The sequence below is a fragment of the Mycena indigotica genome, assembly GCF_014461135.1.
Source record: "Mycena indigotica strain 171206Taipei chromosome Unknown Mind.scaff0002, whole genome shotgun sequence".
NCBI lineage: Eukaryota > Fungi > Basidiomycota > Agaricomycetes > Agaricales > Mycenaceae > Mycena > Mycena indigotica.
The window spans coordinates 2,641,681-2,668,434 of record NW_023503001.1 but is presented as its reverse complement, the minus strand read 5'-3'; the positions used below and the strand labels follow the sequence as shown (position 1 = coordinate 2,668,434).

The 26,754-nt window shown below is 53.1% G+C and overlaps 1 protein-coding gene across 1 annotated transcript; it reads right to left on the bottom strand.

Moving 5' to 3' along the window:
- Positions 1-18,224: 18,224 nt before the first annotated feature.
- Positions 18,225-19,883, bottom strand: MIND_00204300 (Stn1 domain-containing protein; the record flags this gene model as incomplete). Its single annotated transcript, XM_037358942.1, has 4 exons — positions 19,733-19,883; positions 19,578-19,685; positions 19,364-19,534; positions 18,225-19,315 (listed from the first exon to the last, which is right to left on the bottom strand). Exons 1-4 carry the CDS (start codon positions 19,869-19,871, stop codon positions 18,225-18,227), a joined length of 1,509 nt encoding a protein of 502 aa, XP_037224037.1. The 5' UTR covers positions 19,872-19,883.
- Positions 19,884-26,754: the final 6,871 nt, after the last annotated feature.

Here is a 26,754-nt window from a genome sequence, read left to right as displayed (position 1 = left end):
TTGAGCTCACTCTTCCTTTCCGAAAAACAAGCCAGTATGGAGGTAAGTTGACTGGCCTTACCAAAACATTATATTTACTCTAACCACAATGTCTCTAGACATCAAACCATTTGTACTCCATGAACGGCCAGAGGAAGAGGCTCATCTCTGTCCTGTTCGCGCTCTTGCCAGATGGATTTCCGTTATTGAGCACAATGACGGGTATCTTTTCCCCAACATTACCAAAAGAGATCAGATCTGTATTCCAACCTCCCCAATGGTATGATATTTCCATTTTCAGCTCAACTGGATACTATTTTGATTATTGTAGAAATCTGAAAGATTCTTAGAGCTTTTCCGAAACAACCTACTTGATATTGGCTGTGATCCAATTCCGTATGGGACCCACTCTTTCCGTCGGGGTGGCTGTCAGTATTTTGCGACCCACAAGCGTTGGAGCATTCGGAAGATCTGTGAATGGGGTGGCTGGAGCATGGATTTCTCCAACTTGACTATTGTCAAGTATTTGATCAGTTGGAATGATGACCCAACTCAAAGACGTGAGGATTTTCTCAATCCTAATCAACAGGTTACCAGGTTCTGCCCGGCATGTGGTCGAAACTGCCCTTGCGGAATGTAGATATCCATACCAGTATCTCTTGTTCATTCATGTTCTTACTTCAGAATCCAAAAGATTAACATGAATCATTATTTAAGGTATAGTAAGCTAGTCAACCTCTATCCCATCTAGCCTTTTCAGACGTTTGTACTCCTCCGCAATATGTGACTCTCGAGTCATAACCACCCGATCACCTTTCCGAGATGATGATATGTAAGAGAAAACCTCTGAGAACCTGTTGCCATACTCCGCCCGTGCTTGTTTAACTAAATGACTGTTTCTGACTCCTCGCTCCTCCCGTAACCTTTTCAGAATAGCTGTAAATGTCATTCGCCTACCATTTCGGGTAAACTCGGCCCAAAACTCCTCCACAGTACTATACCGATACCGTTCGACAAGAAACTGGACTACAGTCAAGAGCAATGTATAAACAAGTGTTGATGCACATACCTTCCACTCCGTCCAAGCTGATTTGTGGGCAGACCATTGACCAGTGCTTTTAAAAAGCTCACGCCAGTAAACAATTGCGATATGTCGACCCCGAATTTGAAGTATTGATTGACCCTTCCAGAAGGGTGAGGTATCGTCCCACATCTCATTGAGGAGCGATAAATTTTTTGGCGAATGAGGTTGCAGGTACGCTCAGTTGTGTGATTTCGACACCAGTAATTCGGAAGATAGTCCCATCTCCAAGTACGAGAGACCGGTCTGCGGGACATTTGATCGTGGATCTAAACGGTACGTTAGCTAGTAATAGCGTAGCCCAATATAATACCTGTTGTCGTCAGCCGTTGCAGAAACAGATGTGGACAACATGTTCTAGGCAATCGTCAGAGAGAGCAATAGGAAGAGGCCATCGAAGCCGCACCATGTCAACATCACAAGTGAAGTTGATTGGATCCACCTCCATAGGCACAAGCCCCGCCTCGACTAACATCGGTCGTTGGGGCCAGTAGAACTCATTGAATTCCCCTCCAAAGCAGTCGTTCAGCTGGCTATTCCCCATATACGTAGTTTGCTGATTATAGCCTTGTGGCGTCCTTGAGATCGTAGCCAGCTGACTTTCAAGTGCTTGGATTCGAGCAGAAAGATCATGCGCCTAACATCTCTGAGTATAAACACAATGCACTGGCTTCAAAGCTTACTTGCGTTGGAGCCACCGTCTCAATCCCTGTAGACGTCACGTTCGACGCTTGTTCTGCTGGTGGTGGAGACTGTTCGGAAGGCGGAGACTGTTCGGAAGGCGGGGGTCGATACGGAAGCCTTGCACATGTACGATTAGCCTATGGTTCATTATTTCAGTAGATATAGCGAATGGAACGATATGAACACACCCAGGCCCGCATATCTTGTTTGTCATTCTCTGTGCGGTTGTCCTTCGACCGTTCCGTGACCCGCTCCGTATCGATGATGTTCGAACGGGCGTGTATCGGACAGCTTGATCTTGGTCTTCTTCGAATCTTCCCGGGGTCCCTTATGTGAGCGCTGGGCGGTAGCTCGCCGTCCCTGGCGGCTAAAGCATAGATAGAATAAGAAGATGATTATGAAGGCAGTCAGAAAACGCACCAATTATCGGGGTCTGCACAGAATTTGACACTGAAATCCTTGAGGCGTTCCTCCAGCGCAGATTTGTTGCCGGTAAACGGAAGATTGTAGGCCCGCAGAAGGGTCTGAAGCTGGAGTTTAGTCTTTCCATTGCTAGGTGACTGGATTAGACGATGGCAATGAAAGACACAACCACTCACACGACATGCTCTTCTTGACCACCGTCCTTCTTTGGGAAAAGGAACGCGTCGCGTCTTGCTGCAGCATCGATGGCTTCCTTTGAGACTGTGGTCATTGGACCCGCCGTTTGAGAGCCTGTCGAGTAGATGGAAGCGCTGATGACCCGTGCCAGGGGCCAAAAGCAGACGACAAGGGCGGCAGCAGAGAGGGTGAGGGTTGGAGAGCGGAAACCAGCAGTGAGGAAGGTGGTGGTGGTAGACAGACAGCTAGCGACGGTGACGACAGCGTCGAGCCCAGCAACGGCGATCGACGAAACGGCGGCGGCCCCCCTGGAATAACATAACTTGCGTCAACATGTATACGCAAGCCAAGTGAGAGCGGGTGTCAAAAAGCGAAGAAGCGGTGCAGCTGATGCCATCATCAAAAACGGTCAGAATTGACGGCATACGCTTGGAGCGTGACAGGACTGTCTTTCCGCCGAGAGAAGGAGAAGAGAAGCAAAAGAGAAGACTGCGCCACGTCACTGATCGCGATCGTGATCGTTGCGCTGACGATAAGGTGCGGTCAGGCGATCGGGCCGCCGGACGCGTGTGTGATTTAGGTATTGAATTACAGCGTTGGGTATGTATGTATGGCCACGGAGTAACAATAAATGGGGAAAGATGGGGAGGGAGGGAGGGAGGGATACAGGATCGATCGCAGCGGGACGGCCCGGGTACGCAGATTTTCCAGCGTTAGAGCCGTCCATGTCGACCCCAACACTGGCATCCATAGCCGGCACCGCCCCCTGCCGCCCGGTGCACATGCGCGACGTCCTCGGCGGGGGCCGGGGCCGCTACCGGCACAGGGTGCGCGGCCTGGTTCGCCCGGATGAGGGCGCGGCGCTCCAGATCGGCGTCCAATCGAGCAGCCGGCCCGGGCACGGAGCGAGGGGACATATCGGGGGTTTTTACGTGAGGAGGGTGTCGATGCCGATGTCGATATCATGATCGCGCTCGACCAGCACGTGGGCAGCCGGGGCCGGAGGGGGTGGGGTGGTAGGGTGGTGGGGCCGCTGAGGGGCCGGTACGGGCGGCAGCAGCCCGAGCGCGTCGATCAAGCGGCCGAGCGTGCCGAACTCAGCCTTTGCGAGCGCTTTGAGCACGCCGTCAGCCGGGGAGGCCGGGCCGGCGCCGGAGGGCCGGCGCCTGGGGCACCGGCGCGGGGATGGCCGCGGCGCTGATCAGCGCGAGGGAGGAGGAGGAGCACGGCGATGTGCGCGAAGGACGGCATGATAGTGGTGGTGGATAAAGAATGTGGGGGAAGGAGTGCGTGTGCTGGGCCCGGAGCTGGGATGGAGGAATCGGAGGAGATGGGGACAGCTTTTATACATTCGTGTCCGCTCTGGCACCCGAGCAAGGCGCGGAAGTTGGCTAACGGCTCGCATTCAGCGCGGACCGGGAGGCGAAGAGAACGTGGAGTGCATGCGACGTGTCAACTTGAAAAGAAACGGTGAATTAGTGCTGGCTAAATATGATTATATTATTTTATGGGCATAATATATTATAATCATATCATATTCAGAGCTCCAACACAATAATATATTTGTAGTATAGTATAATAATATTCAGCTGCAAAATATGAATATGTTATGAATATATTCAACTATACTTAATCTAGTATGCATATATGCTGCTAGAAAAAAAATTAATACATAAGATACATGCTGGATTGTCAGGGCAACTTCCTTTTGGGCCTCTCTAATCCCAGCCTTGGATACTCTCAAAATACAATCAGGGCATTGCCACTAGTATTAGCTTGACTAGTAGAGGAGTTCTATACTACATTTAATAGGGCCAACCCAAAGTGATCACTCATGACCAGTGTTGTAGATAAGGGTCTTATTAAGGGTCAGTCTCTAAGATAAGGGCTTATTATGGAATTTCCCCTTATTAAGGGTCCTGATAATAAGGGTCTTATTAAGAGAATTTCCTTTTTGGGACACCAAATTTTGAAGCTCATTTAAGGATTATAATCATTGCCTGAGCTCTCCATTGCACCATCATCCAGTTCCTCACCACTGTGTTCTGTGAGCAACAGCTCCATTAGCCAACCCTCCTCTGTAAATATGACCCAACACTCCTTCTCAGGTTGTTCTCAGGTGTGCTGACAGGCGGCTGTGCATGCATCACCTATTACTTGATGCAATCAATAAGCATATTAAGGGTCTTATCTTGGACCAGCCACAAGATAAGGGTATATCATTATCTTGAAAATAAGGGTTATTTTCAATAACCCTTATCATCTTATCTACAACACTGCGAGTCATGACCCTTGTTCCTATTAGAAGTAATGTATGAATCACCATATATAATAGATAATATGTGACATTTATCAGAAGTAGGGCTAACTCAGACTAAGATTAGTACTATGACTGACTACATACACTAAGAAAATAGCTGTGATGATGTCAGGGGAACCTCCCTTTCGGCCCCTCGGAGACGCCTCCGATTCCGGTCCGACTCCGGTTCCGACTCCCGTCCGGCCCTCCATCTCGCCCGCACAATCACCGATCCGTCAACGCCCTCCCGACGGTCGCCCTGGGACCTCGCCTGCGACGCCGCCCAAGCCTTCTGTGCCCGACAGCGGCAGCTACGGACAAGCAGTATATAGTCAGCTACCTAGCAGGCGGACCCTTAGAGTTTCTTCTCTTTGGATCCTCCCCTGCTAGGTCAGCTTCATTTGTATTCGCTTACCAATGTTCACGCTTTGGATCCTCCCCTGCTAGGACCTTGATCTCAGGCCTCCGGGGTTGCCCTTACAGCAGAAGAAACTCTCTACGGGATCAACCGGACAAGATTGCCAGGTTCGGCGCTGACTCAGGCTCGGAGTGCGAGTCCGTTCCGCCCTCGTCACCGCCCCTGCCACTTGTCCCCTCCTCCTCTACTCCTGTGGTCCCCGCACCCGTCATGCCGTCCGGAGTCACTCCTACCGCAGACGCCCGGCTGGACTCACTCGAGGCGAAAATTGATAGCCTAACTGAGGCCCTTGCTTTACTCACCAACCAGGCTTCCGCTGCCGCTGCCGCCGCTAATAATGCTGGCGGACCCCAAACACCATCGCCGGAGACGTCGATTCCGACTCCGACTCCGGTCCAGGGCGACTCGAAGCCCTTTTTGGCGACATCAACCTCGCCTCAAAATTGGTCTTGCGACCAAACCCCCCGTTCACCTTCAACGGCGACCGGAAACGCGGCCGCCGCGTTCCTCTACGCGGTCCGCACCTCGCCCGCCTTGCCCCTGAGGCCTTCGTGGTCAACGGAGAGGCGAGCGAGGAAAAGGCTGTCCGCTATGCCATGTCGTTTATGGCAGAAGGACCCGCTCAGCAATGGGCGGAGCGCCACGGAAGCAAAGCCCCGTTTCCGTTTCCGTCCTGGGGCTCGTTCGTTTCCGAAGTTTCGACTCCGGTTCGTCGAGGAGAATGAGCAAGATCACGCTCTCTCCAAGCTGGAGACTTCCGCCTATCACATGGGTACAAAGGATGTCTACCAGTACACCGACGACTTCGAGGACCTGATGGACCTCGCCGGATTCGAAGACGCACTGGTCAAGGTGACCAAGTTCCGCCACGGACTTGACCCCCTGATCAATAACGGAATCACGTCCTCGAACGACCCCCGGACCTCCGGGATTACCTTAGCTGGCGCACCCGGGCCTTCCGTCAATACGAGGCCCTGGTCCGGGCCAAGCTGATCAAGTCAGCCGCCCCCAAGACGCCTGGCGGTTTGATTCGGACTCCGTTTCCGGTCAACCGCATCCCGGCTGAGTGTCATACGACGGTCGATGCAGTAGGGGCAGCCCGCCTCTACTACCGGAATGTCTGGCGGCACCATGGGACTCCGGAGAAGTACGTCTCCCGACCGCAGCTCGCAGTTCATCGCGGACTTCACCCGAGAACTTTGGCGTCTAATCGGCATCAAGCCCGCCACGTCCACCGCGTACCACCCGCAGACAGACGGTCAGACAGAGCGCGTCAACCAGGAGCTGGAGCAGTACTTGCGGATCTTCACCAACTACCAGCAGGACGACTGGGATGAGCTGATTCCAGCCGCGGAGTTCGCCTACAACAACCACGTTCACTCCTCCACGCAGCAGGTCCCCTTCATGACGGACACGGGACGGCTCCCGCGCATGGGCTTCGAACCCGGAGTCCGCTCCGCCATGGAGTCAGTGAACGAGTTCCGCGACCGGATCGCCACTGGTGTTGCTGAAGCCAAGGCCGCCTCACTAAGGCCAAAGAGGAGTACAAGCGCTACTACGACTGGAGACGGACTCCGTCTCCGGAGTTTAAGGTTGGCGACCGTGTTTGGCTGGATGCCTCTGACATCAGGACGACTCGCCCCTCGGAAAAGTTCTCCCATCGCCGCCTTGGACCGTTCAAGATAGTCGCGGAGATCAGCAAAGGTGCCTACAAGCTCGACCTCCCTCCGCGCTACTCGAAGCTCCACCCGGTCTTCCCCGTCGTCAAGCTCGAGCTCGCTCAGGACGACCCCTTCGACGGACGCCCCGGCTACGACCAGCCCCCTCCGGACCTCGAGGACGGAGTCCCGGAGTGGGAAGTAGAGGAAATCCTGGACGCAAGGGTGAGGTATAAGCGGCTGAACTACTTCGTCAGATGGAAAGGCTACGACGCATCGCACGACCAATGGGTCCGCTTCGACCGCGTCTTCGCCCGGAGAAAATTGCGGAGTTCTATCGTAAGTACCCTGGCAAGCCACGACACATCGCCTCCGCGACCTTCGACTCGATTCCGTTCCGGTCTAGCGTCGGGACGCCGCATTCAAAGGGGGGGTGATGTCAGGGGAACCTCCCTTTCGGCCCCTCGGAGACGCCTCCGATTCCGGTCCGACTCCGGTTCCGTCTCCCGTCCGGCCCTCCATCTCGCCCGCACAATCACCGATCCGTCAACGCCCTCCCGACGGTCGCCCTGGGACCTCGCCTGCGACGCCGCCCAAGCCTTCTGTGCCCGACAGCGGCAGCTACGGACAAGCAGTATATAGTCAGCTACCTAGCAGGCGGACCCTTAGAGTTTCTTCTCTTTGGATCCTCCCCTGCTAGGTCAGCTTCATTTGTATTCGCTTACCAATGTTCACGCTTTGGATCCTCCCCTGCTAGGACCTTGATCTCAGGCCTCCGGGGTTGCCCTTACATGATCATCCATCTTACTATAGTTGAATATTCTGTGACTATAATATAGTATAGTCATAATATAATATAATATATTCAAACATAATCATATTCAAGTGATCCACCAAGGGCATAATATATTCATAATATTCTGAATATATTCAATAATTGATCAAACATAAAATAATTCGGGCCAGCACTATGGTGAATGACAGGCTGTGAAGATCATCATTGCCACATCTTGACTCTTGCGTCCTTTCGTGATGCTCCTCGACTCGGACAGCTGAAACCTGAAGGCCGGCGCTGTTGCCGTCGTCGAATTCTATATAACGACGACAGCGACATTCCATAGAAGCCCCTTCCTCATGTCCCCGCTGCGCCCGCTGCTCGAAATACTCCCGGTAGAGCTCTGGGAGGACATCATCCCCACTCTCTCCACGCAGGACCTGCTCTCCTTCGCCGGCGTCTCCCGCGCGCTGAACGACCTGTGCATCCGGCACTACTTCGCGCTTCACGGCCTGCCACGGCGCGACTACGCGCTTCAGGAAGATCACACGCTGTCTCCGGAGACGCCGCTCCTCCGCGGGCTCGCGCACAGCCGGCCGCCGCTGCTTGCCCTGCGGCACCTCGTGATCGACTACTCCGGGATTGATGACCGGCGCGGGCGGCTCGGCGAGAGCATGGCGGAGCTCCAGCAGCTGCTGCGCAATGCAGACAACCTGCGTACGATGAAGCTGACGTTTGACAAGGACGACTGGCCGGTGCTCGAACCGGGGAACGCCGCGGGCCTGCGCGCGCTGTGGCGGCGGCATCTCGGCAGCGGCGCGGCGCGTCTCCGGGCCGGCGGTGGTTCATTTCGGGGACACATTCTTCACGTGCGTGTCTGACGACATTGCGAGCTGGAAGCTCCCCACGGGCCAGTTCCACCCGCCACCGCCGCGCTGGGAGATGGTCATGGCGTGGGACGACCGCAGCCGGCACGCAATCGCGAACCTGAGTGTGCTCCACACGGTGGAGTTCCGTGCGGTGCGAGTGCGAGCACCGGGCCGCCCGTGCGGCCTAATCGTCTTCAATAGTGCAGCCGTGCACACCTTCCGCCTAGAACAGGATGTCCCTGCCTCCGTGCATCCGTACCTCGCCACATTCCTCCGCGTCGTGCGCCTCCCCGCGCTGCGCACCGTGCACATCGGATCACACACCCTCGTCGCGCTGGCCGCCGTCGACCCCGGCGCGCTCCGGGCCTTCCTGCGCGCCCACTCGCGGCTCAGGCGGCTCGAGTCCAGCGGCAAGACGCCCGCCCCCGGCCCGCTCGTCGTCCCGGCCCTCGCGCACCCGGGCCTCGACGAGATCCACATGGTCTCCGAGCCCGGCGCAAACACGCCGACCCATGGACTGCTCGCGGGCCTTGTGGGCTCACCAAACCTCCGCGTTGTTGCATTCCACATCGACGAGGGTGCGTCTGCCGCCGCCGCCGCCCCACTCCTCGCCGAGCTCCGCGCCCTCGGCACCCGCCCGCCGCCGCGGCACCGCCTCCGGGAGGTGCACCTGCAGCTCACGCTCCTTGTGCCGCCCGGGCCGACCGCAGTTGTGCACGCGCGCAACGCGCCGACGCCGTGGGCCTGCACCGCGCCCTTCTTCGCGGCCGCCGCGGGGCTCGCATGCGTGCGGCGGCTGACGCTGACGGTGCCAGCCAGGCACAGCATCACGGGAGCAAACGGCCTCCTCGCGTGGGCCGCGCGCTTCCCGATGCTGGTGCATGTCACGATCAAGCTTGCACTGGGAATGAGGTGGTGGGAGCCTGCACTCACTGCAGAGTGGCGCGCGATAAAGAATGGGGTGTGGAAGATTGCAGTTGAGCGCCTGCCGAATGTAAAGGATGTAGTGGTGGAGCATGTGTGATTGCTGGAAAGTTCATATGGAATGCAAGTTCTGATGTTATCATGTTTATAGTATCAAACTGCAGAGCAAAGAGAGAAAATTTGACTCCTTCGGAGTCCTTGTGTGGTGATAGCCTGGGTGTTGAAGACTGTGACAAGAGTCCCTGCAGGATCCAAAGTGTGAATACTATGGAATAAGTACCCCCACAATGTGCTATAATTATCCAAGATTATCCACCTGTTAATCCCACATATCCCTTGTAGTTAGAATGTATGCTACAGCCTAGTGTGCATTCAGTAACTAGAAATGGTTCTGTACTAGTAAATGGCCCAATGTTGCAATAGATAGAGTTTAAAGTTGCAATAAATGTAATGATTCTGTAGCTTAAGACTTGAATACACTGCAATATCTACAATAAATATCAAGCTAACAAATCATTGAGGCTTGCCAAAAAAAGGCAATTTCAGTCCAAATGCACTATAAGGTGCATATCATGATTACATCATTGAAAGTTACCAAAAACGCAAATGCTTAGTATTATTATAGGGCAGGATTTAGTACCTAAGTAACTATGAGATTTGACACTGTTATATAATAAGTTATTATATTTGTGATATTATATCATACTATATATATATTAATGGTACTGGTTTTAGCTCCTTATATGCTGTTACACAGTGTCATATGAGGTCACCAGTGTGACATATCTCTTAAAAAGGAAATTTTCGCCATTTGATAGGAAAATCATCAGAGAATGTCACAAAGGGTCACAAAATCAAAGTTATATATTATAACTATATGAATGACTTTTATTGAGTGACCTATAGTGGCAGCTCAGTAATTATGTGATTGGCCAAGCATTAGCTGATCTACACCTTATACAGTGATATCTTACTATGTAGACAGCTCACATAGGTTATTGATAAACCACTAAGGGTACCTGAATATCATAACCAGTACCCTTAAAAATATAAGTTATTAGTATACCTATATCAGTATTGGGCCACTGAGAGCCTACAACATGCAGCATGTAACAACAGGGAACAGGCGCCCCTGTCAGGGGAACCCCTCTTTTCGGCTTCTCGAAGACAATTCTGATTCCGGTGTCAGGGGAACCCCTGCTTCGGCTTCCTTTGGACCGTCCAAGCACATCTGAGGCGCATCCGACCTCAGATGCTCCAACCCACCCCGACCATTATTGTAAAGGGATTGCATGCCAAACTGCAGGTTCAGGATTTACCTGGGGTAAGACCAGCAACCTTTTCCCGTTTATGCTTGGTTTAAGGAATTACCCAGAGTCTATACTGGTGACCTTTCATGTAACCAATCACAGAAGTGAATTAGAGTAAAAGAGGTCACAAGTAGGGATGCCGCCCGTGGCCGTAGCCACGGGTCGACGGCACCCCGTCAATGGGTGGCCGTTGTCGTACCGTTGGAGGTTCTGGTAGAGTCCCCGACGGGACGGTTACGGTACGGGACGGGGCCGTAACAGCCGTCAGATTACGGCTGTAATGGCTGTTGCTACGGGTCAACGGGTAGGTATGTAGTAAATCAAAGATTTACTTGCCAAAGACAACTGATTTGGCACCAGATCTGCGAATGACTTTCAAGGCAGCAACAAGCCAACAATCGGCCAGCTGCATACCGGGCTCCAGTGGGTTTTGGTTTAGTCCACCAAGATGACACACTGTTGTTGCGTCACGCCGGGCGCTGGTCCTGCCTGACCAAAGGTCAGCATGCAACATCAAGTCCAAATTGGAACGAAATCCAGGGTAGTTAGCAATTCATGCAGAGAAATTGGGTCCGGAAGGAAAACTCACCAGCAAAATTGGGGGAAATGATCGCATCAGACCGTGAGGCCGTCCGGTAACCGTTACGGCCGTCCCGTCGCCCATCCCATACCGTCGGGCCCTTCACGATGCACTCCGGACGGCCGTCATTTCAACGGCCGTTACCGTAACCCACCCGTCATATCGACGGCCGTTGCCGTTACGGCAACGGCTGGCATCCCTAGGCACAAGAGTATGGATTGAACCCAACAGCTCTGGATCAGGCTGAATTTGAACTCAGCATTTCTGGTGTGTTTGTAAGGGCAATCAGACCGGAATCGGAGGCATCTCCGAGGGGCCAAAAGGGAGGTTCCCCTGACAGTGTTGCCATTACACTACTAACCTGTTACAACATTTTCAGACTGATGCAAGACCTTGTGATATCCATCACAATCGTCCACGGCCTCCTTCGCCTGCACAATCACTGATCCATCAAGAGCCTCCCAACAATCACCTTGGGACAGAGCCTGCAATGCCGCTCAGGCCTTCTGCGCTCTATGTCAGCACTTACGGACGACCAGTATATAGTTGGCACCCTAGCAGGTGGACCCTTAGAGTTTCTTCTCTTTGGATCCTCCCCTGCTAGGTCAGCTTCATTTGTATTTGCTCATCAATGTTTATGCTTTGGATCCTCCCCTGCTAGGCCCTTGATCTCAGGTATCCAGGGTTGCCCTTACAGCCCTAGTAGGAGGAACACACACATGGGAAGCACTTGACCGAGGACCACATGTTGAGCTGTCACCGAGCCCAACTTGCAACACAAGGGGTTTGGGGGAAGAGTGCTAGGAGGTTAGGAGTAGCGCCTGGCCCGCAAGGGATGTATGATCATCCCCTCTATGGCCAGGAACAGAGCCCGCATGTACTCTGTTGACTAGATCATCTATTGTACTGATTCTCTCCATACAAGGATGCATCGCCAACTTATCGGGCCCTAAACAAACTGATCCGACCCCGACACCAATACTGACTTCGACAAGGGACCACTTTAACAGGCCCTTTTGGTTCAACTCAACCCTGCTCACTCTGCTTGTGGGCCTGATGATTTGCCTATTCTACTCCAGGGCACTATTTCCAGGAGGAGCCTTGCATGGCTTGACCCAAAGCCTGACAAGTTTGCTACTAGGAGGCCCTACAGCAGTGGACAGGCAAACAAAGGTTGCTTTGGTTTCAATGGTTTGAAACAAAGAAGGAAAAAATCTACCTTCAACCTCCCCTAAACTGCCATTGACTGTGCCACTAGGGTGACATAGTTACAGGTAGTGCTGGATAAATATGATTATAATATATTATGCACATATAATCATATTATATTCCGAGCTTTGACATAATAATATATTTGTACTATAGTATACTCATATTCAGCTGCAAAATATGAATATGTTATGAATATATTTAACTATAATCTAGTATGTATATCTCTTGATATATTTAACATATTTGCTGCTAGAAATAAATAATAAAAACATAAGAAACATGCTGGATTGTCAGTCAATTTCCTTTGGCCTCTCTAGTTCCAGCCTTGGACACATCTCACAATACAATCAGGGGCATTGCACTAGTATTAAGTTGGCTAGTAGACATTAGTTCAGGGGTTCTACACTACATTTAATCAAGTCAATCCCAAGCAATCACTCCTGACACTTGTTCCTACTAGAAGTGATATATGAATCACCATATATAATAAATAATATGTGACATTTATTAGAAGTAAGGCTAACTCAGACTAAGATCAGTACTATTACTGAGTATATAGATTGAGAAAATACCTATCATCATCCACCTTACTATAGTTGATGCTAGCCAACCAGGGGTGCTAGATAAGGTAGTGAGTAGTCGGCTGAGCATCTATATATGTTTTTAGCCCTTTTGATGGCCGCACATAACTATATGTGACCGACACGTCTTGCCTCGACGTGCTTTCTACCATCCAATTTCCGCCGCTTTGCTCACCTACCTCACCACATGGCTTGGGTTGTCTGGCACCTGTTTTGGCTGTCCACACTATCTCCCATGTCGTGTGAAGCTGCTGCCAGACCAAGCCTTTCCATCATCATGGCTCTGCAGGCCGCTTCTGGGAGGCATCTCACATGGTTTTCTGGCCTCACCCAGACAAATTCCTCTAGCAGGTGTATATTTCATCCTGAGGGTACATGTAGGCATGAGCACGGGTTGCCCTGACCTGCGCGGGTACAGGTCTGGGTCAGCAATTGGCTACCCGCAGTGCCGGTCTGGTGACCCGGTGAACCGGTGACTCAGGTCTGATAGAATATGTCAGTGATGCTGTCGTAATTAATATATAAATTGACACCTTATCTTCTTCCCACCATCTCATATCAAGGGCTTCGAAAACAAAACGCAAGCTCAGTGATGCTTCTCGACAATGTCCTGCCCCCGATCATATCCCAGCAGAGGAAAGTCCGGCAGCCAATATCCTGTCACCCTGGAAGAAACACATTTAAAAGAAGGCAGCTGACCCTGTCCCAAAGGTCATGGCGAGTGATGCACATATGTAGCCTTCACCTTGGATTATTGCTCATCTGACTGTCTGCAACACCAGCTGCAACTACCTCGACAGACAATGCTAAGGCTCCTGCAGGAGGAGGAGCAATCAAAAAGAGTGCTCCGGGTGCGTTATTGCTTCATTTGACGCTCAGAAGTCTCACTTCTTTTTGTAGCTAAAGGTCTGACAAAGACAAATGTCAATTCCTGCTGTGCGACTGTTTTCATTCAAGATTGTCAATTCAAGCACGTGTCTGCTTCCCCGTTGGAAATCCCTTCTGCGAGAGCTTGACATTGGCGTTCACCTTATACCTCATGATATCCGCACCCGATGGAATTCCACATTTAACTTGCTCATCTTTGCGCTTAAATATCCCAAGGCTGTTGACCAATTCACAGGTGATTGCGAGAATGAGCTTCGTGACTTCGAGCTCTTGAATGCCGAGTGGAAGATTCTCAAACATCTTGCCAAAGTTCTCCAGGTGAGTGACTCGCTCTTGGAAATTATTGTCGATTGACAGTGTTGCAGCGTCTCAAGGATGCGACTTTGTTCTTCTCTCGGGATGGTCTAAATCTTGCGGCTGTCATTCCCACAATGGATGACCTGGATTCATTCTTTGCTAACTGTGAGCGGGACACCAAACTCCATCGAACAATCCGCACCAGCTGTACAGTAGCCAAGCACACGCTAAATCGCTACTACTCACTCACAGATGGAGCCGAGGTATATCGGACCGCCCTAAGTATGTTATTTGCATTCTATCCGTCATTTAGTGGTTCTTATTTCGCGTAGTGCTACACCCATGGTACCACCTTCATTATTTCCAAGATGCAAAGTGGATGTCTGAGTGGATTGAGACTGCAAAGCTGCTGCTGCAATCACGGTTCGATGACCACTACAACCGCGAATCTACGGCTGTCAGTTCGTCCTCGGAATCTGAGAATGATGGCGGGTACGAGAGCCCAGTAAAGGTATTCTATTTCGTTTCCGCTGGGGATGCTCAAGGCTCGAAGCGCTTGGGATGAAGCAAACTCGGATGTTGTGACTACAATGTGACATGACGCAACTATCTACTTGCAGCGCTGGCCCAGCAGCTGCACCGCTGCAGCACCACTATCTGACTTATACAGGGGAATCATTACGACTCTCTTTCGGCCTTCCAAGCACCAGTTGCTGCTGCACTGGGCAGTGAAATTGATCGATACCTAGCCGGCGATGTGGAGGACGTGAAAGACCCAATCAAGTGGTGGGTGGAACGTCGGGCAATCTATCCGTGCTTATTGTGAATGGCAATTGATTATCTACTTATTAGCCACTTCTGTATCTGTCAAGCGACTATTCAGTTGGGGCACTTGATCTTAGATCATACACGTAGTGCTTTGTCTTCAGAGTCCATTCAGGTGCTTCTGCCTTGGACAATGGAGTCTACTGGATCTGGTTAGGACAGAGGAAGTTCTCTTGGTTGTCCAGGATAACGATCTTCCTGAAGGAGAGGAAGAGCCAGAGCTAGAGGATGGTTGGGACAGAATTGAACTTTGCCACTTGATGTGATCCTTTTTTAAATCATAGTTTGTGAACAGACCTGTGGGTAACCCGCACCCATACCCGCAGGTCATGGGTGGGTGGCTGTGCAGGTCCGGGTCTGAGTCAGCCTCCGATCACCCGCCAGTTGACCTGTGCTCATCCCTAGCCGTACATGCGGTCTGCTGACCGCTACCCAAGACCCGCCGACTACTACTACCTTATATATTCCGTGATTATAATATAGCATAGTCATAATATATATTCAATATTTGATGAACTATAATATAATTCTGGCTTGCATTAGTTACAGGAGTTCTTGTAAAATAAATTATCTAGGTATTTTGGCCCTTAATGTCAATATACTCTTGTAAATAGAGGAAATTATATGGATGAATTTCACCCAAAGTCAATGAGATTCACTATTCGGGTATACAAAGGGAATGAAGGTACTATGATATAAAGATGACTGTTAAGACTCATATGATCTGAGATCATCACGTCATAACATGATGCCATCCAGTGACTGTCGTGATAAACTCCCACGCTCAAATCTTGACTCTCACCATCATGAAGGCCCTCCCCACCGAGCTTTGGCTCATCGTCATAGAGCTCCTACACGGCGACAGGAAGGCAGTGGCTGCTCTGGCACTGTCCTGTGCCAATCTCGCACGGCTGACGCGGCCCGCTCGGCTGCACGACATCCAACTCAGGTCCTGCCAAAACTCGCTGCATTTTGCAGCGAGGCTCCCCAGCGACCATGGGGCATGGGAGGCGCGCCTTCAATTTGCACTCAGCGCAAACAGTGCGCCGTGTGTGCGCCGCGTGTATTTCCGCGGCCATGGAACGCGGCGCCTCGGCGAAGGAATATCGGCGCCACGACACCCGCACAGAACGGGACCCGTTGCACCGTGTTCAATTATTCCGACATTCCTGCGGTCACTCACACAATTCACGCGGATGCACACCATTTTCTTCGAGAAGGTGCACCTCGACACGGCGGCGTTGCGTCTGCTCTATGCAGCACATCCTACCCTCCGTAGCATTCACTTCGCTAGCAACTGCACCGCTGCCGTGCTCGACTTGAACGCGCTGGCACCGACGATCATTCTACAGCAGCTGTCCGTGCTGTCGACACCCCAGCGAGACCAGAATCTTAGCATGCCGCTCTGGGCCCCATTTCTGTACGACACGGCATCCCAAATCACGGAACTCTACCTTACCATATCGCCAGACCACTGGCTGGCCCATATTGGCGACATAGCTGTCAACCGGCATCTCGAAACCCTACATTTTATCTGGTGGCCGGAAGACAGGGCATCTAATATCCTCCTCCTCACGAAGTTTCCCAACATCCGCGCACTCTCCCTAGGCTCAATCGACTCAGAGATCCCCGGCGCGCTCGGGCTGGGCTCTCAGTTCATGCCTCCCGCGCCGCCGCTTGACCTGCCGCTCCTCGCACATCTAATCCTGGACCCCAAGAACGTCCCGCTCCTCGAGCTCTTCGCGCCGCTGCCATCGCTGACTGCGCTGACGCTTCACGCGTGGGATGTTCTCTACTCGCACCGGCTATTGCAGCACAGCCCCGCCTTCCACGCGCTCTTCCCGCGCCTGCGCTACCTCGACGCCCGGCTCGTCGGCCTCAACCGCACCTCCGGGCCGTGGCAGCCCGCCCCCCAACTAGGAGTGCTGCTCCGTGCCTCGACAGGTTTGCGGCACCTCCGCCTCTTCTGGCAGTTGGGCCGCAGCCGGCTCGCGGAATTCTACGAGGCGCGTTGACTTTTATTCCTAGCCATTTTCACGCCCTAACCACCCACAGAGCATCCCCGACATGCTCCCCACCACACTGCACACGTTGGCAGTTGCACAGCCGCCCGGCGCGTGGCGGGAGGGGCCCGAGCGTACTGTTACACGTGCAGGCACTGGCAGCGCGCCCGCGGCGAGGACCGACAGCGCGCTTTGCACAGCCATTACCGCCCACTGTCCTACGCTGGCGGGCCTCTGGCTCGAAGCCGCAGACTCTGGGCCGGACGGCACCTTGATCTGGGAGCGATCGCCGTCCACTGGCGAGGAAGCGCAGGCGGTTCACAAGAGTAAGTGCACGCCTCCCTTGCGATTTCAATACGGTTCATGAATTACTGCAGGTGCTGGCAATCTCAATCGGGCCTTCATGGACAATTGGTGGCGCGGACAGACCAGGGACACGAGAATGGTCGTGGATCCATTCAACCACTGAGGACTGAAATGTTTATACTTCATCGGCCAATGCAGCAACTATAGAGTCTTCTAGGGCTTCAAGTCTTATGTCAAGCGGCTCAAGCCAATGCGGCGCTGGTGTCCCGAGAAGCACCACAAGTCGTCCAAGGGACTGCCAGTGAGCAGTGCGCTCGAAACACGTCTTTCGCTGCCGATCTCTTTGGGGTTGCTTTGGGGTTCGACCCCCAGGTGACCCTTACACGCATACCTCATAATCAAATGTGGATCTTTTATTTTGTTTTGTTTTCTTTCTTGGTTGTTGGCGAATAAGTACAATACAATACATAAGCAAACCAGCAGACAACGGAGCAAACTTGTGTTGCAGCATGGGTGTCTTTCGAGTCGCGGAACGAGACAGCATCAATGTCCCGAGAGGCGCCAATGCTTTCGAATTTCAAATCTATCGGACAGTCTTGGGTTCGACCCCGTATTGGCGTTTGATACTAGAGGCTGTAGGCATGTGGGATTTTTTCCCCCCTTCTTTTATTACAACATATCAGGAAATATTTCTCATTTGAATTCCACTGGCAGTGTCTGACAGACTAAACAATATGCAGACGAAACCTCACTCTGGGGCCCCTCCAAGACCTTGAGTCTGGTGCTCCAGTATTGAAAAATGCGCGTTTCGCTCTCTCGAGCTCGGGGTTCGACCCCCAGACGACCATAAAGTATAACACCACAAGATCACATCTTTTGCCTATCATCATCTCCTTTTTTTTCGTTGGAACATTACGGTATCAGAACCTGAGACCTCACTCCGCCAGCCCGAGCAGCCGCAGCGCATCCTGCACCACCACCTCGTTCAGGTTGCGCCACATGTCGTCGCTCCTCCGCAGATACCTTAGCACCGCCTGCGCGTCCGCCGGCTTGCCCCGGGCCGCGAGCACACGGACGGCGCCCCCGACGGCCGCGGCAACGAACGCGGGCGTGAGTGGGACGAACGCCTCCTCGCCGTCCTCCGGCGCGCTCAACTCGCCGTCGTCCTGCTCCCCATCTGCCATGCTGCTCGCGTTGGAGAACAGCGTGCTATCCCCGCCTGCAGTCGACGCTGAAGAGTCCATCCGCCACAAACTCACATCACCGTCCTGAGTGCTAACCAGTCCCGGACCGAGCGCCGGCCGGACCGGGCCCTCCCACGACACGACCTCGCCGTCCTTCACGAGCTGCTGCACGGCCCACACGAACAGCCGCTTCGTCCTCGCTCTTCTTCGCGCTGGGTCCTTCTCCGGTACGGGTTTCGCGGGCCGCTCGCCCCGCGCCTTGGCAGCGTTGTACGCCTCCAACGCGCGCCGCTTCCATTCCGCGTGCGCGACCTTCTGCGCCATCAGTGCGAGGGCCGGCACGCGCCGGAGATAGGAGACGGTGAAGCCGTGTGTTTCAGCTGAAGTCGCAGGCGTATGAGGGAATGAGGAAGAAGAGGAGGGCATTGTGTGTCGGGCAGGCCGCGGCGTGTCGTCCACCCCCAGCGCCCTCAGTGCCTGGGTCGGCGTCTTCGGCGTGCCCGGCCCGGGATCCGACCACGGAGGCACGTTCGCCATGTAGTGCTTCACGTATATTCTGAACGCGTTCTGGGTGAGATCACGCGATCGGAGGCGAGACGGGTGGCGCAGCTTGTGCGGGGACATTGGGACGACGCTGGAGGCCCGGGCCGGGCTGCTTGCCGCAGTCGATGGCGTCCGAGGGGACACTGTCGCCGACGTGCGACGCGGTGTTGACGGGGCAGGTGTAGGTTGAAGCGGGCGGGCGGGGACGACGAAAGGCTCGTCGATGTCGTAGTGTGTCGCGTGCAAGTCACGCACCGCGAGCCAGTGTCGCGGCTCGTCGTTTGGGTCTTGACACTTCTCTACCGGCTTTCAGCATGCATACGGTCAGTTATCCGCGTGTCACGCACCAATGCTGTCCACCACCACCCTCTTCCCATCCCTGTGCCTTGCGATCCGGCCCACGACCACCGCCTGCTCGCCCAGACGCGCCACCGGCTTCGGCCCGTCTGCGGCTGCCCCCGCTCCCTTCTCCGGGGGCGGACGATGCTGGCACTCCATCACCCCCGATCCGTCGTCCACTGTCCCCAATCAACACGCATTCTGACCAGAAAGGGCACGCACGCGAATACACCACCCTGCTCTCATACGCCTGCACCCCGACCACCATCCCGACCAGCCGCACCGTCCGCACCGGTACGCGGCCCACCCAATAGAACTCCGCCTCGCCCGCTGTTCCATGTCATCAGCATTTGCCCCCCACACGTCAAACAGCGCACCTTTCTCCTTGTTCTCGTCGCCCCGCTGCTCCCGCGCACGGAACACATCCTGCACGAGGCACGCCGCGGTCGCCTCGGGCGTGAGCGTCCACTGCCACAGGGCCTGCATCTCCGCGGCGTGCGTCGTCGTCTCGCTCATCGTGGTCGGGAACAAGAAGCGGTGGATGAGTCATCATCGCGGTCACGCCAAGGCACGAGACATGTGATGTGACGCCGGTTGTGTATAAATTGATCTGGCGACCGTTGACAGTCGGCTGTTGCTATCAAATAGTATATAAGGGTGGCAACACCCTGCTCTGAAAGCCCCCCATGCGTCCAGCACGTCGTCGACCGATAACACGCCATGCAAGCCCCTCACTGGCAGGCTCTGCCACGCGACGTCGCCCGCTGCTGGAAATACTCCCCATGGAGCTCTATGAAGAGATCATCGCCGCCCTCGCGACTCCCGACCTGCTCCCGTTCGCCGGTGTCTCCCGCGCGCTGAACGAGCTCTGCATCCGACACTACTTCGCGCGTCACGGACTCCCGGCCGACTCCGCGCTCCGCGAGGATCACACACTGAAGCCGGAGACGCCGCTGCTCCGCGGGCTAGCGCACAGCGCGATACTCTCCCTGAAGAACCTCACCGTCGACTACTCCCCGCTCACATCCGGCACGCGCCTCGCCGGGAACATGGTCGAGCTGCAGCGGCTACTCCGCCGGGCAAACAACCTCTCCACTATAACGCTCACATTCAACAAATCTGACTGGGCGGTCTTCACCCCGGGCAACGCCGCCAGCCTGCGCGGGCTGTGTGGCGCCCTCGCCGTAGCCGCGCGGCGGGTGCCCGGCCCGGCAGTGGTGCACTTCGCGGACGCGTTCTTCACGTGCGCCGCCGGCGACGTCGCGCGCTGGGAGCTCGCCGCGGGCCGGTTCAACCCGCCGGCCCGCCCGCGCGAGACGCGCTGGGACACGATCACGACGTGCCACGACCGCACCCCGCGCCGCGTCGCGAAGCTGCGCGCGCTTCACACGGTGGAGTTCAGCAGCGTTCCCCCACTGGCGGGGACATCCGGGCCGTTCAGCATGATTGTCTTCAACAGCGCGGCGATCGACACGTTCCGCCTCGAGGAGGACGTCTCCGCATCCGTGCGTCCGTACCTCGCGGCCTTCTTTCGCAATGCGCGCCTCCCGGCGCTGCGCACCGTGCACATCGGATCACAAACCCTTGTTGCGCTCGCCGCCGTCGACCCCGGCGCGTTCCGGGCCTTCCTCCACGCCCACCCGGAGCTCACCCGGCTGGAGACTGGCGGCAAAACTCCTGCACTGGGACCGCTGGTCACCCCAGAGCTCGCGCACCCCGGCCTCGAGGAGCTCCACATGTTGTCCGAGCCCGGCGCCGGCGTGCCGACCGCCGGCCTCCTCCCCGGTCTCATCGGCTCGCCGAACCTGGGCGTCATCGCGTTCCACATCGACGAGGGCTTACCAGCCACCGCCGCCGGCTTGCTCCTCGACGATCTCCGCGCGCTCGGCAGTGTCGACACCCGGGCCGTACAGCTCCAGCTTATGTTCCATGTCATGCCAGCCTCGCCAGCACCATGGGCCAACACTCCGCCGTTTCTTACAGCTGCCGCGAACCTTGCCTGTGTCGAGCGACTCACGCTTAGCGTCCCCGCCACACAGACCATCACAGCGGCAAATGGTGTCTTACAGTGGGTGGCACACTTTCCACGGCTTGTGCATATCACAATCTGGCTCATGCTGGGCAAGACAAGGTCGGACCCTGAGTACATTGCAGCAAAGAATGAGGTGTGGAAGAAGGTCGTGGAGTACCTGCCAAATGTGAGGGATGTGGTGGTGGAGCATGTGTGATTACTTGAAAATGCATATAAACTTGGCATCGGGCCACCAAGGGCCCGCAATATGCAGCATGTGACAACAGGGAACAGGGGAACAGGCACCCCAGTCACCCCGAGGATTCAGAAGAAAACTGGAGGATTTTTAAAAATTTTAATGAGGGTAATAATTGGCCAAAAAAGGGACACCCTTATTTGTTGGGGAAAAAGAGTCAAAAGAACTCAATAAATAGAATAGCAATCTTATCACAAAAAAAATAATCAATATGTGATAAAAAAAGTTCTGTTTTTCACCTTACAGACAAGCTTTTTTTGCCATAATCTGGGAAGCTGTTTTCCCCATAGATTTATTTTCTATCCACTTGACCTTTTTCAACTCTTTTTTACAATTATTGCCAATCACTGATTTCATGAGACTGATCAAAAATTTTAAGAAAAGAAGACATCAATTCCTTCCCCCCATTTCTCCCTCAATTCTGGTTAGAATCCCACGAAATTGAGTGCGTTGGAATCAGCGTTGAGCGCCCTCCAATCTAGTACTAGTCTTGTAGTATATTTATATGACAATGAAATTTGACCTTTGGCCCCCCCGAAACACTTGGTGAAGCCAACTTAAGCTCTTCCAGGACCCAAAACATATGCTTAGTCTGCATAGACCGCTTGAATTGCATGTCCGGGTGGCTATGCGCCAGTGGATCATGGAGCGGTAGGCCAGGCCGATGCGACACGTCACACCGTTGCGCGTCTTGCTTGTCGACATCACCACCACTGTCTAGCTCTGCAGACAGGTCCTCATCCCCCTTGGCATCAGTCCTTGCCATCTGCATACAATGGTCGCTCGCAAAGCCATCAGCAATGACCCGAAGATGGCCGCCCTTCGACTCTACCAGCAAAAGTTGCTTGGGTTGTCTACTATCCTCTCCGTTCTTGGACTCTCCCGTGCGACATTCTTCCGTGCCCTTCGACTCCAACGAGCAACCAGCTGCGCTTCAAAAGCAGCATCTCGTCGACGTGGCCGAAAACGACTCCTCATACGCAGTGACCTCACATATATGCTTTCCCTTATCCGCCAGCGCCCTGACTGGTTCCTCGATGAACTCAAGTCTCTCCTCCGTTATAACTGGTTCATCTCCATCCATTACATGACGGTCTGCCGTGAGCTCCAACCGCAGAACATCACCCGGAAGCAACTTGACAAAATAGTGATCGAGCGCAGCGAGCCACTTCGAATCGATTTCATTTGGCGGATGGCAACCTATCATCCAGAGCAGCTTGGCTTCATGGACGAGACATCCAAGGATGACCGGACGCTGGCCCGCCGTTATGGCTTTGCACGCAAAGGCTGGCGCGCAACCGCGAAGAAACCTTTCATCCGTGGGACACGGCTGACTGGGACAGGACTGCTGACGATGGATGGAATGGTGGCAACCTATGTGGTGGTAGGGTCTATGAACCGAAAGGCTTTTCTGGATTTCCAGGAGAACTATGTGGTGCGTTAACAGCATTGTCAATCGATTTCAATCCCGCTCACCAACTTCATCTTAGCTTCCATTGACTTCTCCTTTCCCTGGTCCGCTGTCAGTCCTAGTCATGGACAATGCCAAGATCCATCATGGAGAAGATATCCTAGAGCTTGTAGAGCGGTTTGGTGAGCTTCATTTCCGCTCTATTTATGTTTCCGACCCAAACATGTAGGGGTTCGACTTGAATTCCTCCCGCCGTATTCTCCTGACCTAAATCCGATTGAAGAGGCCTTTTCAAAGATCAAACATTTTATTCGACGCAATGGCAACATTTTTGTGATGAAGAAAGACGCAGCACTACTCTACAACATGCAGATTGCAGTGCAGATCATCACACCAGCCGACGCTGAAGGGTACTTTCGACATTCAGGTTATTTCTGACTTGACAAGATCAATGTGCATGAATTCGGTAGACATAACAAAATATGTTATCTAAGCATCGATAGCCCACTCAGCAATAGCTCCTCGTAGCTCCCCAACTTCGCCCACCTTCAATAAGTCCTGTAGGTCGCTAACATTGATTTGCGTAAAGGTGGAAATCTTGCGGAAGCCGGCGGAGTGAAGCTTGATGGCAAGTTCATCATTGAGATCATATGAGCGACAGAAATCTGCGACACTCATCGCAGGACCGGATCTCTTGTCGGTGGGAATCAATGGAATGGCTTGGGAGCGAGCATTAGTAGCAGCAATGATGTCAGAAACGTTGATTGTCATGTTGACAGGCGATGGATTAGCAGCAGCATGTGCGGCGGCTTGCCTCGCCACACGGTCTTGGAGTAGGGAATGAGTATTGCGTGGATTAGAAGCATCGAAAAGCTGATGATTGGGTGGGAATTTCTCATTGCAATCGCCGGCTATCTGTCTAGTAGTCAGTATTTTTCCAGTCCAACCCCTTCGACGGTAGCATACCCAGGCTATGGCCCAGGTCCGGACATGGTCATGACCCATGGAAATATGTTTGCCGGTATCGGGATCCACCCAGCAGTAGTCGCTCCCATGCCGCTCATGACAAAGCTGCTGGTTGCGGATGATTCCCATTCGTTGATTTATTATATCGTTTGCAGGATCAAGATCGCACTCGTTTGGAGCCTATGCATACTAGTAGTGAGTGACAAGATGGTCAACGTTGCTAGTACGCACTCGGGTTTTCTGTCGTTTGGCTGGCGGCTCCTCGTTAGCTTCGTCCGCAGCAGTAAGAAGTGAATGGTCCTGGGATTTGTAAGCAAGCCCACGGACAGTGAGATATAACCTACCCGAATGTGAAGTAGAAACTTGGCTTTGGGGTTGTCCGAGCACTTGTCTGCCTTCTTCAACATGACCTTGAAAGAATCGAAATCAAGATCGGTTGCGTCGGCATGATGGCGTGGAACAGTAAATTGAAGGTCGTATCCGTCACCAGTAATGAGAGCGGCACCGAGAATGGCATTGGTTCGGTCGACAAGGGTTTTGACAAGCTTGCGATATGTGAGATGGGCTAAAGGAATCGACATGACAATGGTTTTGAGAGTAGTGACTTTGTTCTTTGGAGGAGGCGAAGCTGAAATCTTCAGAGTAGCCTCCAGTATGCGTGTGTCTTCATCTTGGTCTGAGTACATATCGTTGTCAGCTACCGAGATGATAAACAAGACATCTGGACGTGGAACGATGACACACCATAATTTTCCGAATCAGCACCAGCCAATTCCACCTCTTCCTCCTCAAGATATTCCAGCTCAAGCTCGCTATCTTGCCCATCATCGTGCTCTGACCCACGCTCCATGTAATCCTGCTCCGGGGACTCACTATCGCGAAGCTGCAGTTGTGGCAGCGCTTCCGGAATTCATCGACAGCATGGGGATTGTGCGCGTATTCATCTTCAAATTGGTCTCCACCATTGGCTTTGTTTTCATGGACTACCACCTCTTTCTCCGCCTCAGGTGCTGCTCGAAGACGGTCAGAACTTATATGGTGAGTTATGTGAAGTGCTGACCAGATGCACGGTTATGCTCAATTAGAACACCCGTTGCCTTGGTTGTGGCTCGAATGGGAGTGGGGGAAAGGACTGCTGCTACCAGATGGTCGTAAAGAATCAGACAGACCCAGCGCAATGCACATACCGACCGGCTTTTTTGCCTTTGGTTTTGGGCGCCTTCGGGGGGCTTCTGTGTCAGTTAGACGGGAACATCGGAGGTTTATGTTGTGTGCACGCACGATTACTTCTTTTCCGCTTGTGAGTCATCTCCTGCTTGCCCCCATTCTCCTTCTCCCGATCTGCTGCAGCTTCTAGCGCGTCCAAGGCTTCCTCTGTCTCGGCATTGTCTTGAGGTCGAGATGGTGCCGTGCGTTGACTACGACGAGTCCCAGTAGCCATAGGCAGCCAGGAAGGTGAGGTAGTGATGTCCAGAGACAAGACACGGACGCGCGACAGTGTGATGTGTCGTGTCTGGCCGACCATTCCGTGATCCGCTGGCGCATAGCCACTCGTCGAAGGCTCTGTCCGAATGGAGAGTTTCCGAGTTACTGTGTTTGGGGGGTCATAGAGAGGCAGACAAAGCTTAATATTACTTCTTGAGGCTTTCTGTTGGGCCAGAAAGTCGAATTTTATCATTATATAGATGGATTACACAGCTGGCACCGGATTGAAGGGCGCTCAACGCTGATTCCAACGCACTCAATTTCGTGGGATTCTGACCAGAATTGAGGGAGAAATGGGGGGAAGGAATTGATGTCTTCTTTTCTTAAAATTTTTGATCAGTCTCATGAAATCAGTGATTGGCAATAATAAAGATGGCCTTTTTTGGCCTATTATTACCTTCATTAAAATTTTTTAAAAATGCTCCAGTTTTCTTCTGAATCCTCAGGGTGAGTGGGGAGAAATGCACATACCACTTCTCTCCATACAAGGAGGCATTGCTGACCTATTGGGCCCTTATGACCTGATTCAACTCCAACACTGACATTGCCAAGGAATTTTTTGGTTCGATTGGACCCTGCTTGCTTTGCTTGCGGGCCTGAGAATTTGTCTGTTCTGTTCCCGGTGCATGTTTCTTAGGAGAAGCTTTGCACGGCCGTATCCAAAGCCTGACATAGTTAATCCTATAGAGACTTCTGCTTTAAGGGCCTGAGCTCAAGGTCCTAGCAGGAGAGGATCCAAAGAGGAGAAGCTCTAAGGTCTGCCTGCTAGGTAGCTGACTATATACTGCTCATCTGTAGCTGCTGCTATCAGGCACAGAAGACTTGGGCATGTTACATACTCATCACCATCAAAAGTGAGCATCCATAGGTCATTTACTAGCCGTATATTGATTTAATCAACATATCATTGATGGAATAAAATACATTTCATTAGCCTCTCAAGCTCCTCTAAATTTTGAGCTCATACATCTACATTGCAAGCCGCAATTCCCAACTCTTTCTAGAAACTGCCTGAAAACTGGCCAATTTTTTCAACTGAAATTGGCCTAGACTAAGAGGCTTCTGCAGAACAAAATGTAAAATTGTAAACCCTGTGCTTGAATGTGAACACTGATGTTTTGCGAGTCTCTAGAGACTGTTTTGTGGAGGATCTTACCTCAATTTCACGGTGCCAAAAATTCTCACTGGGCCACAATGTACAGTTTAGTCCAAATCTAGACACTGGATGCAAAACCAGCCATAGAAGTATGAATCATGTACCAAATATTAT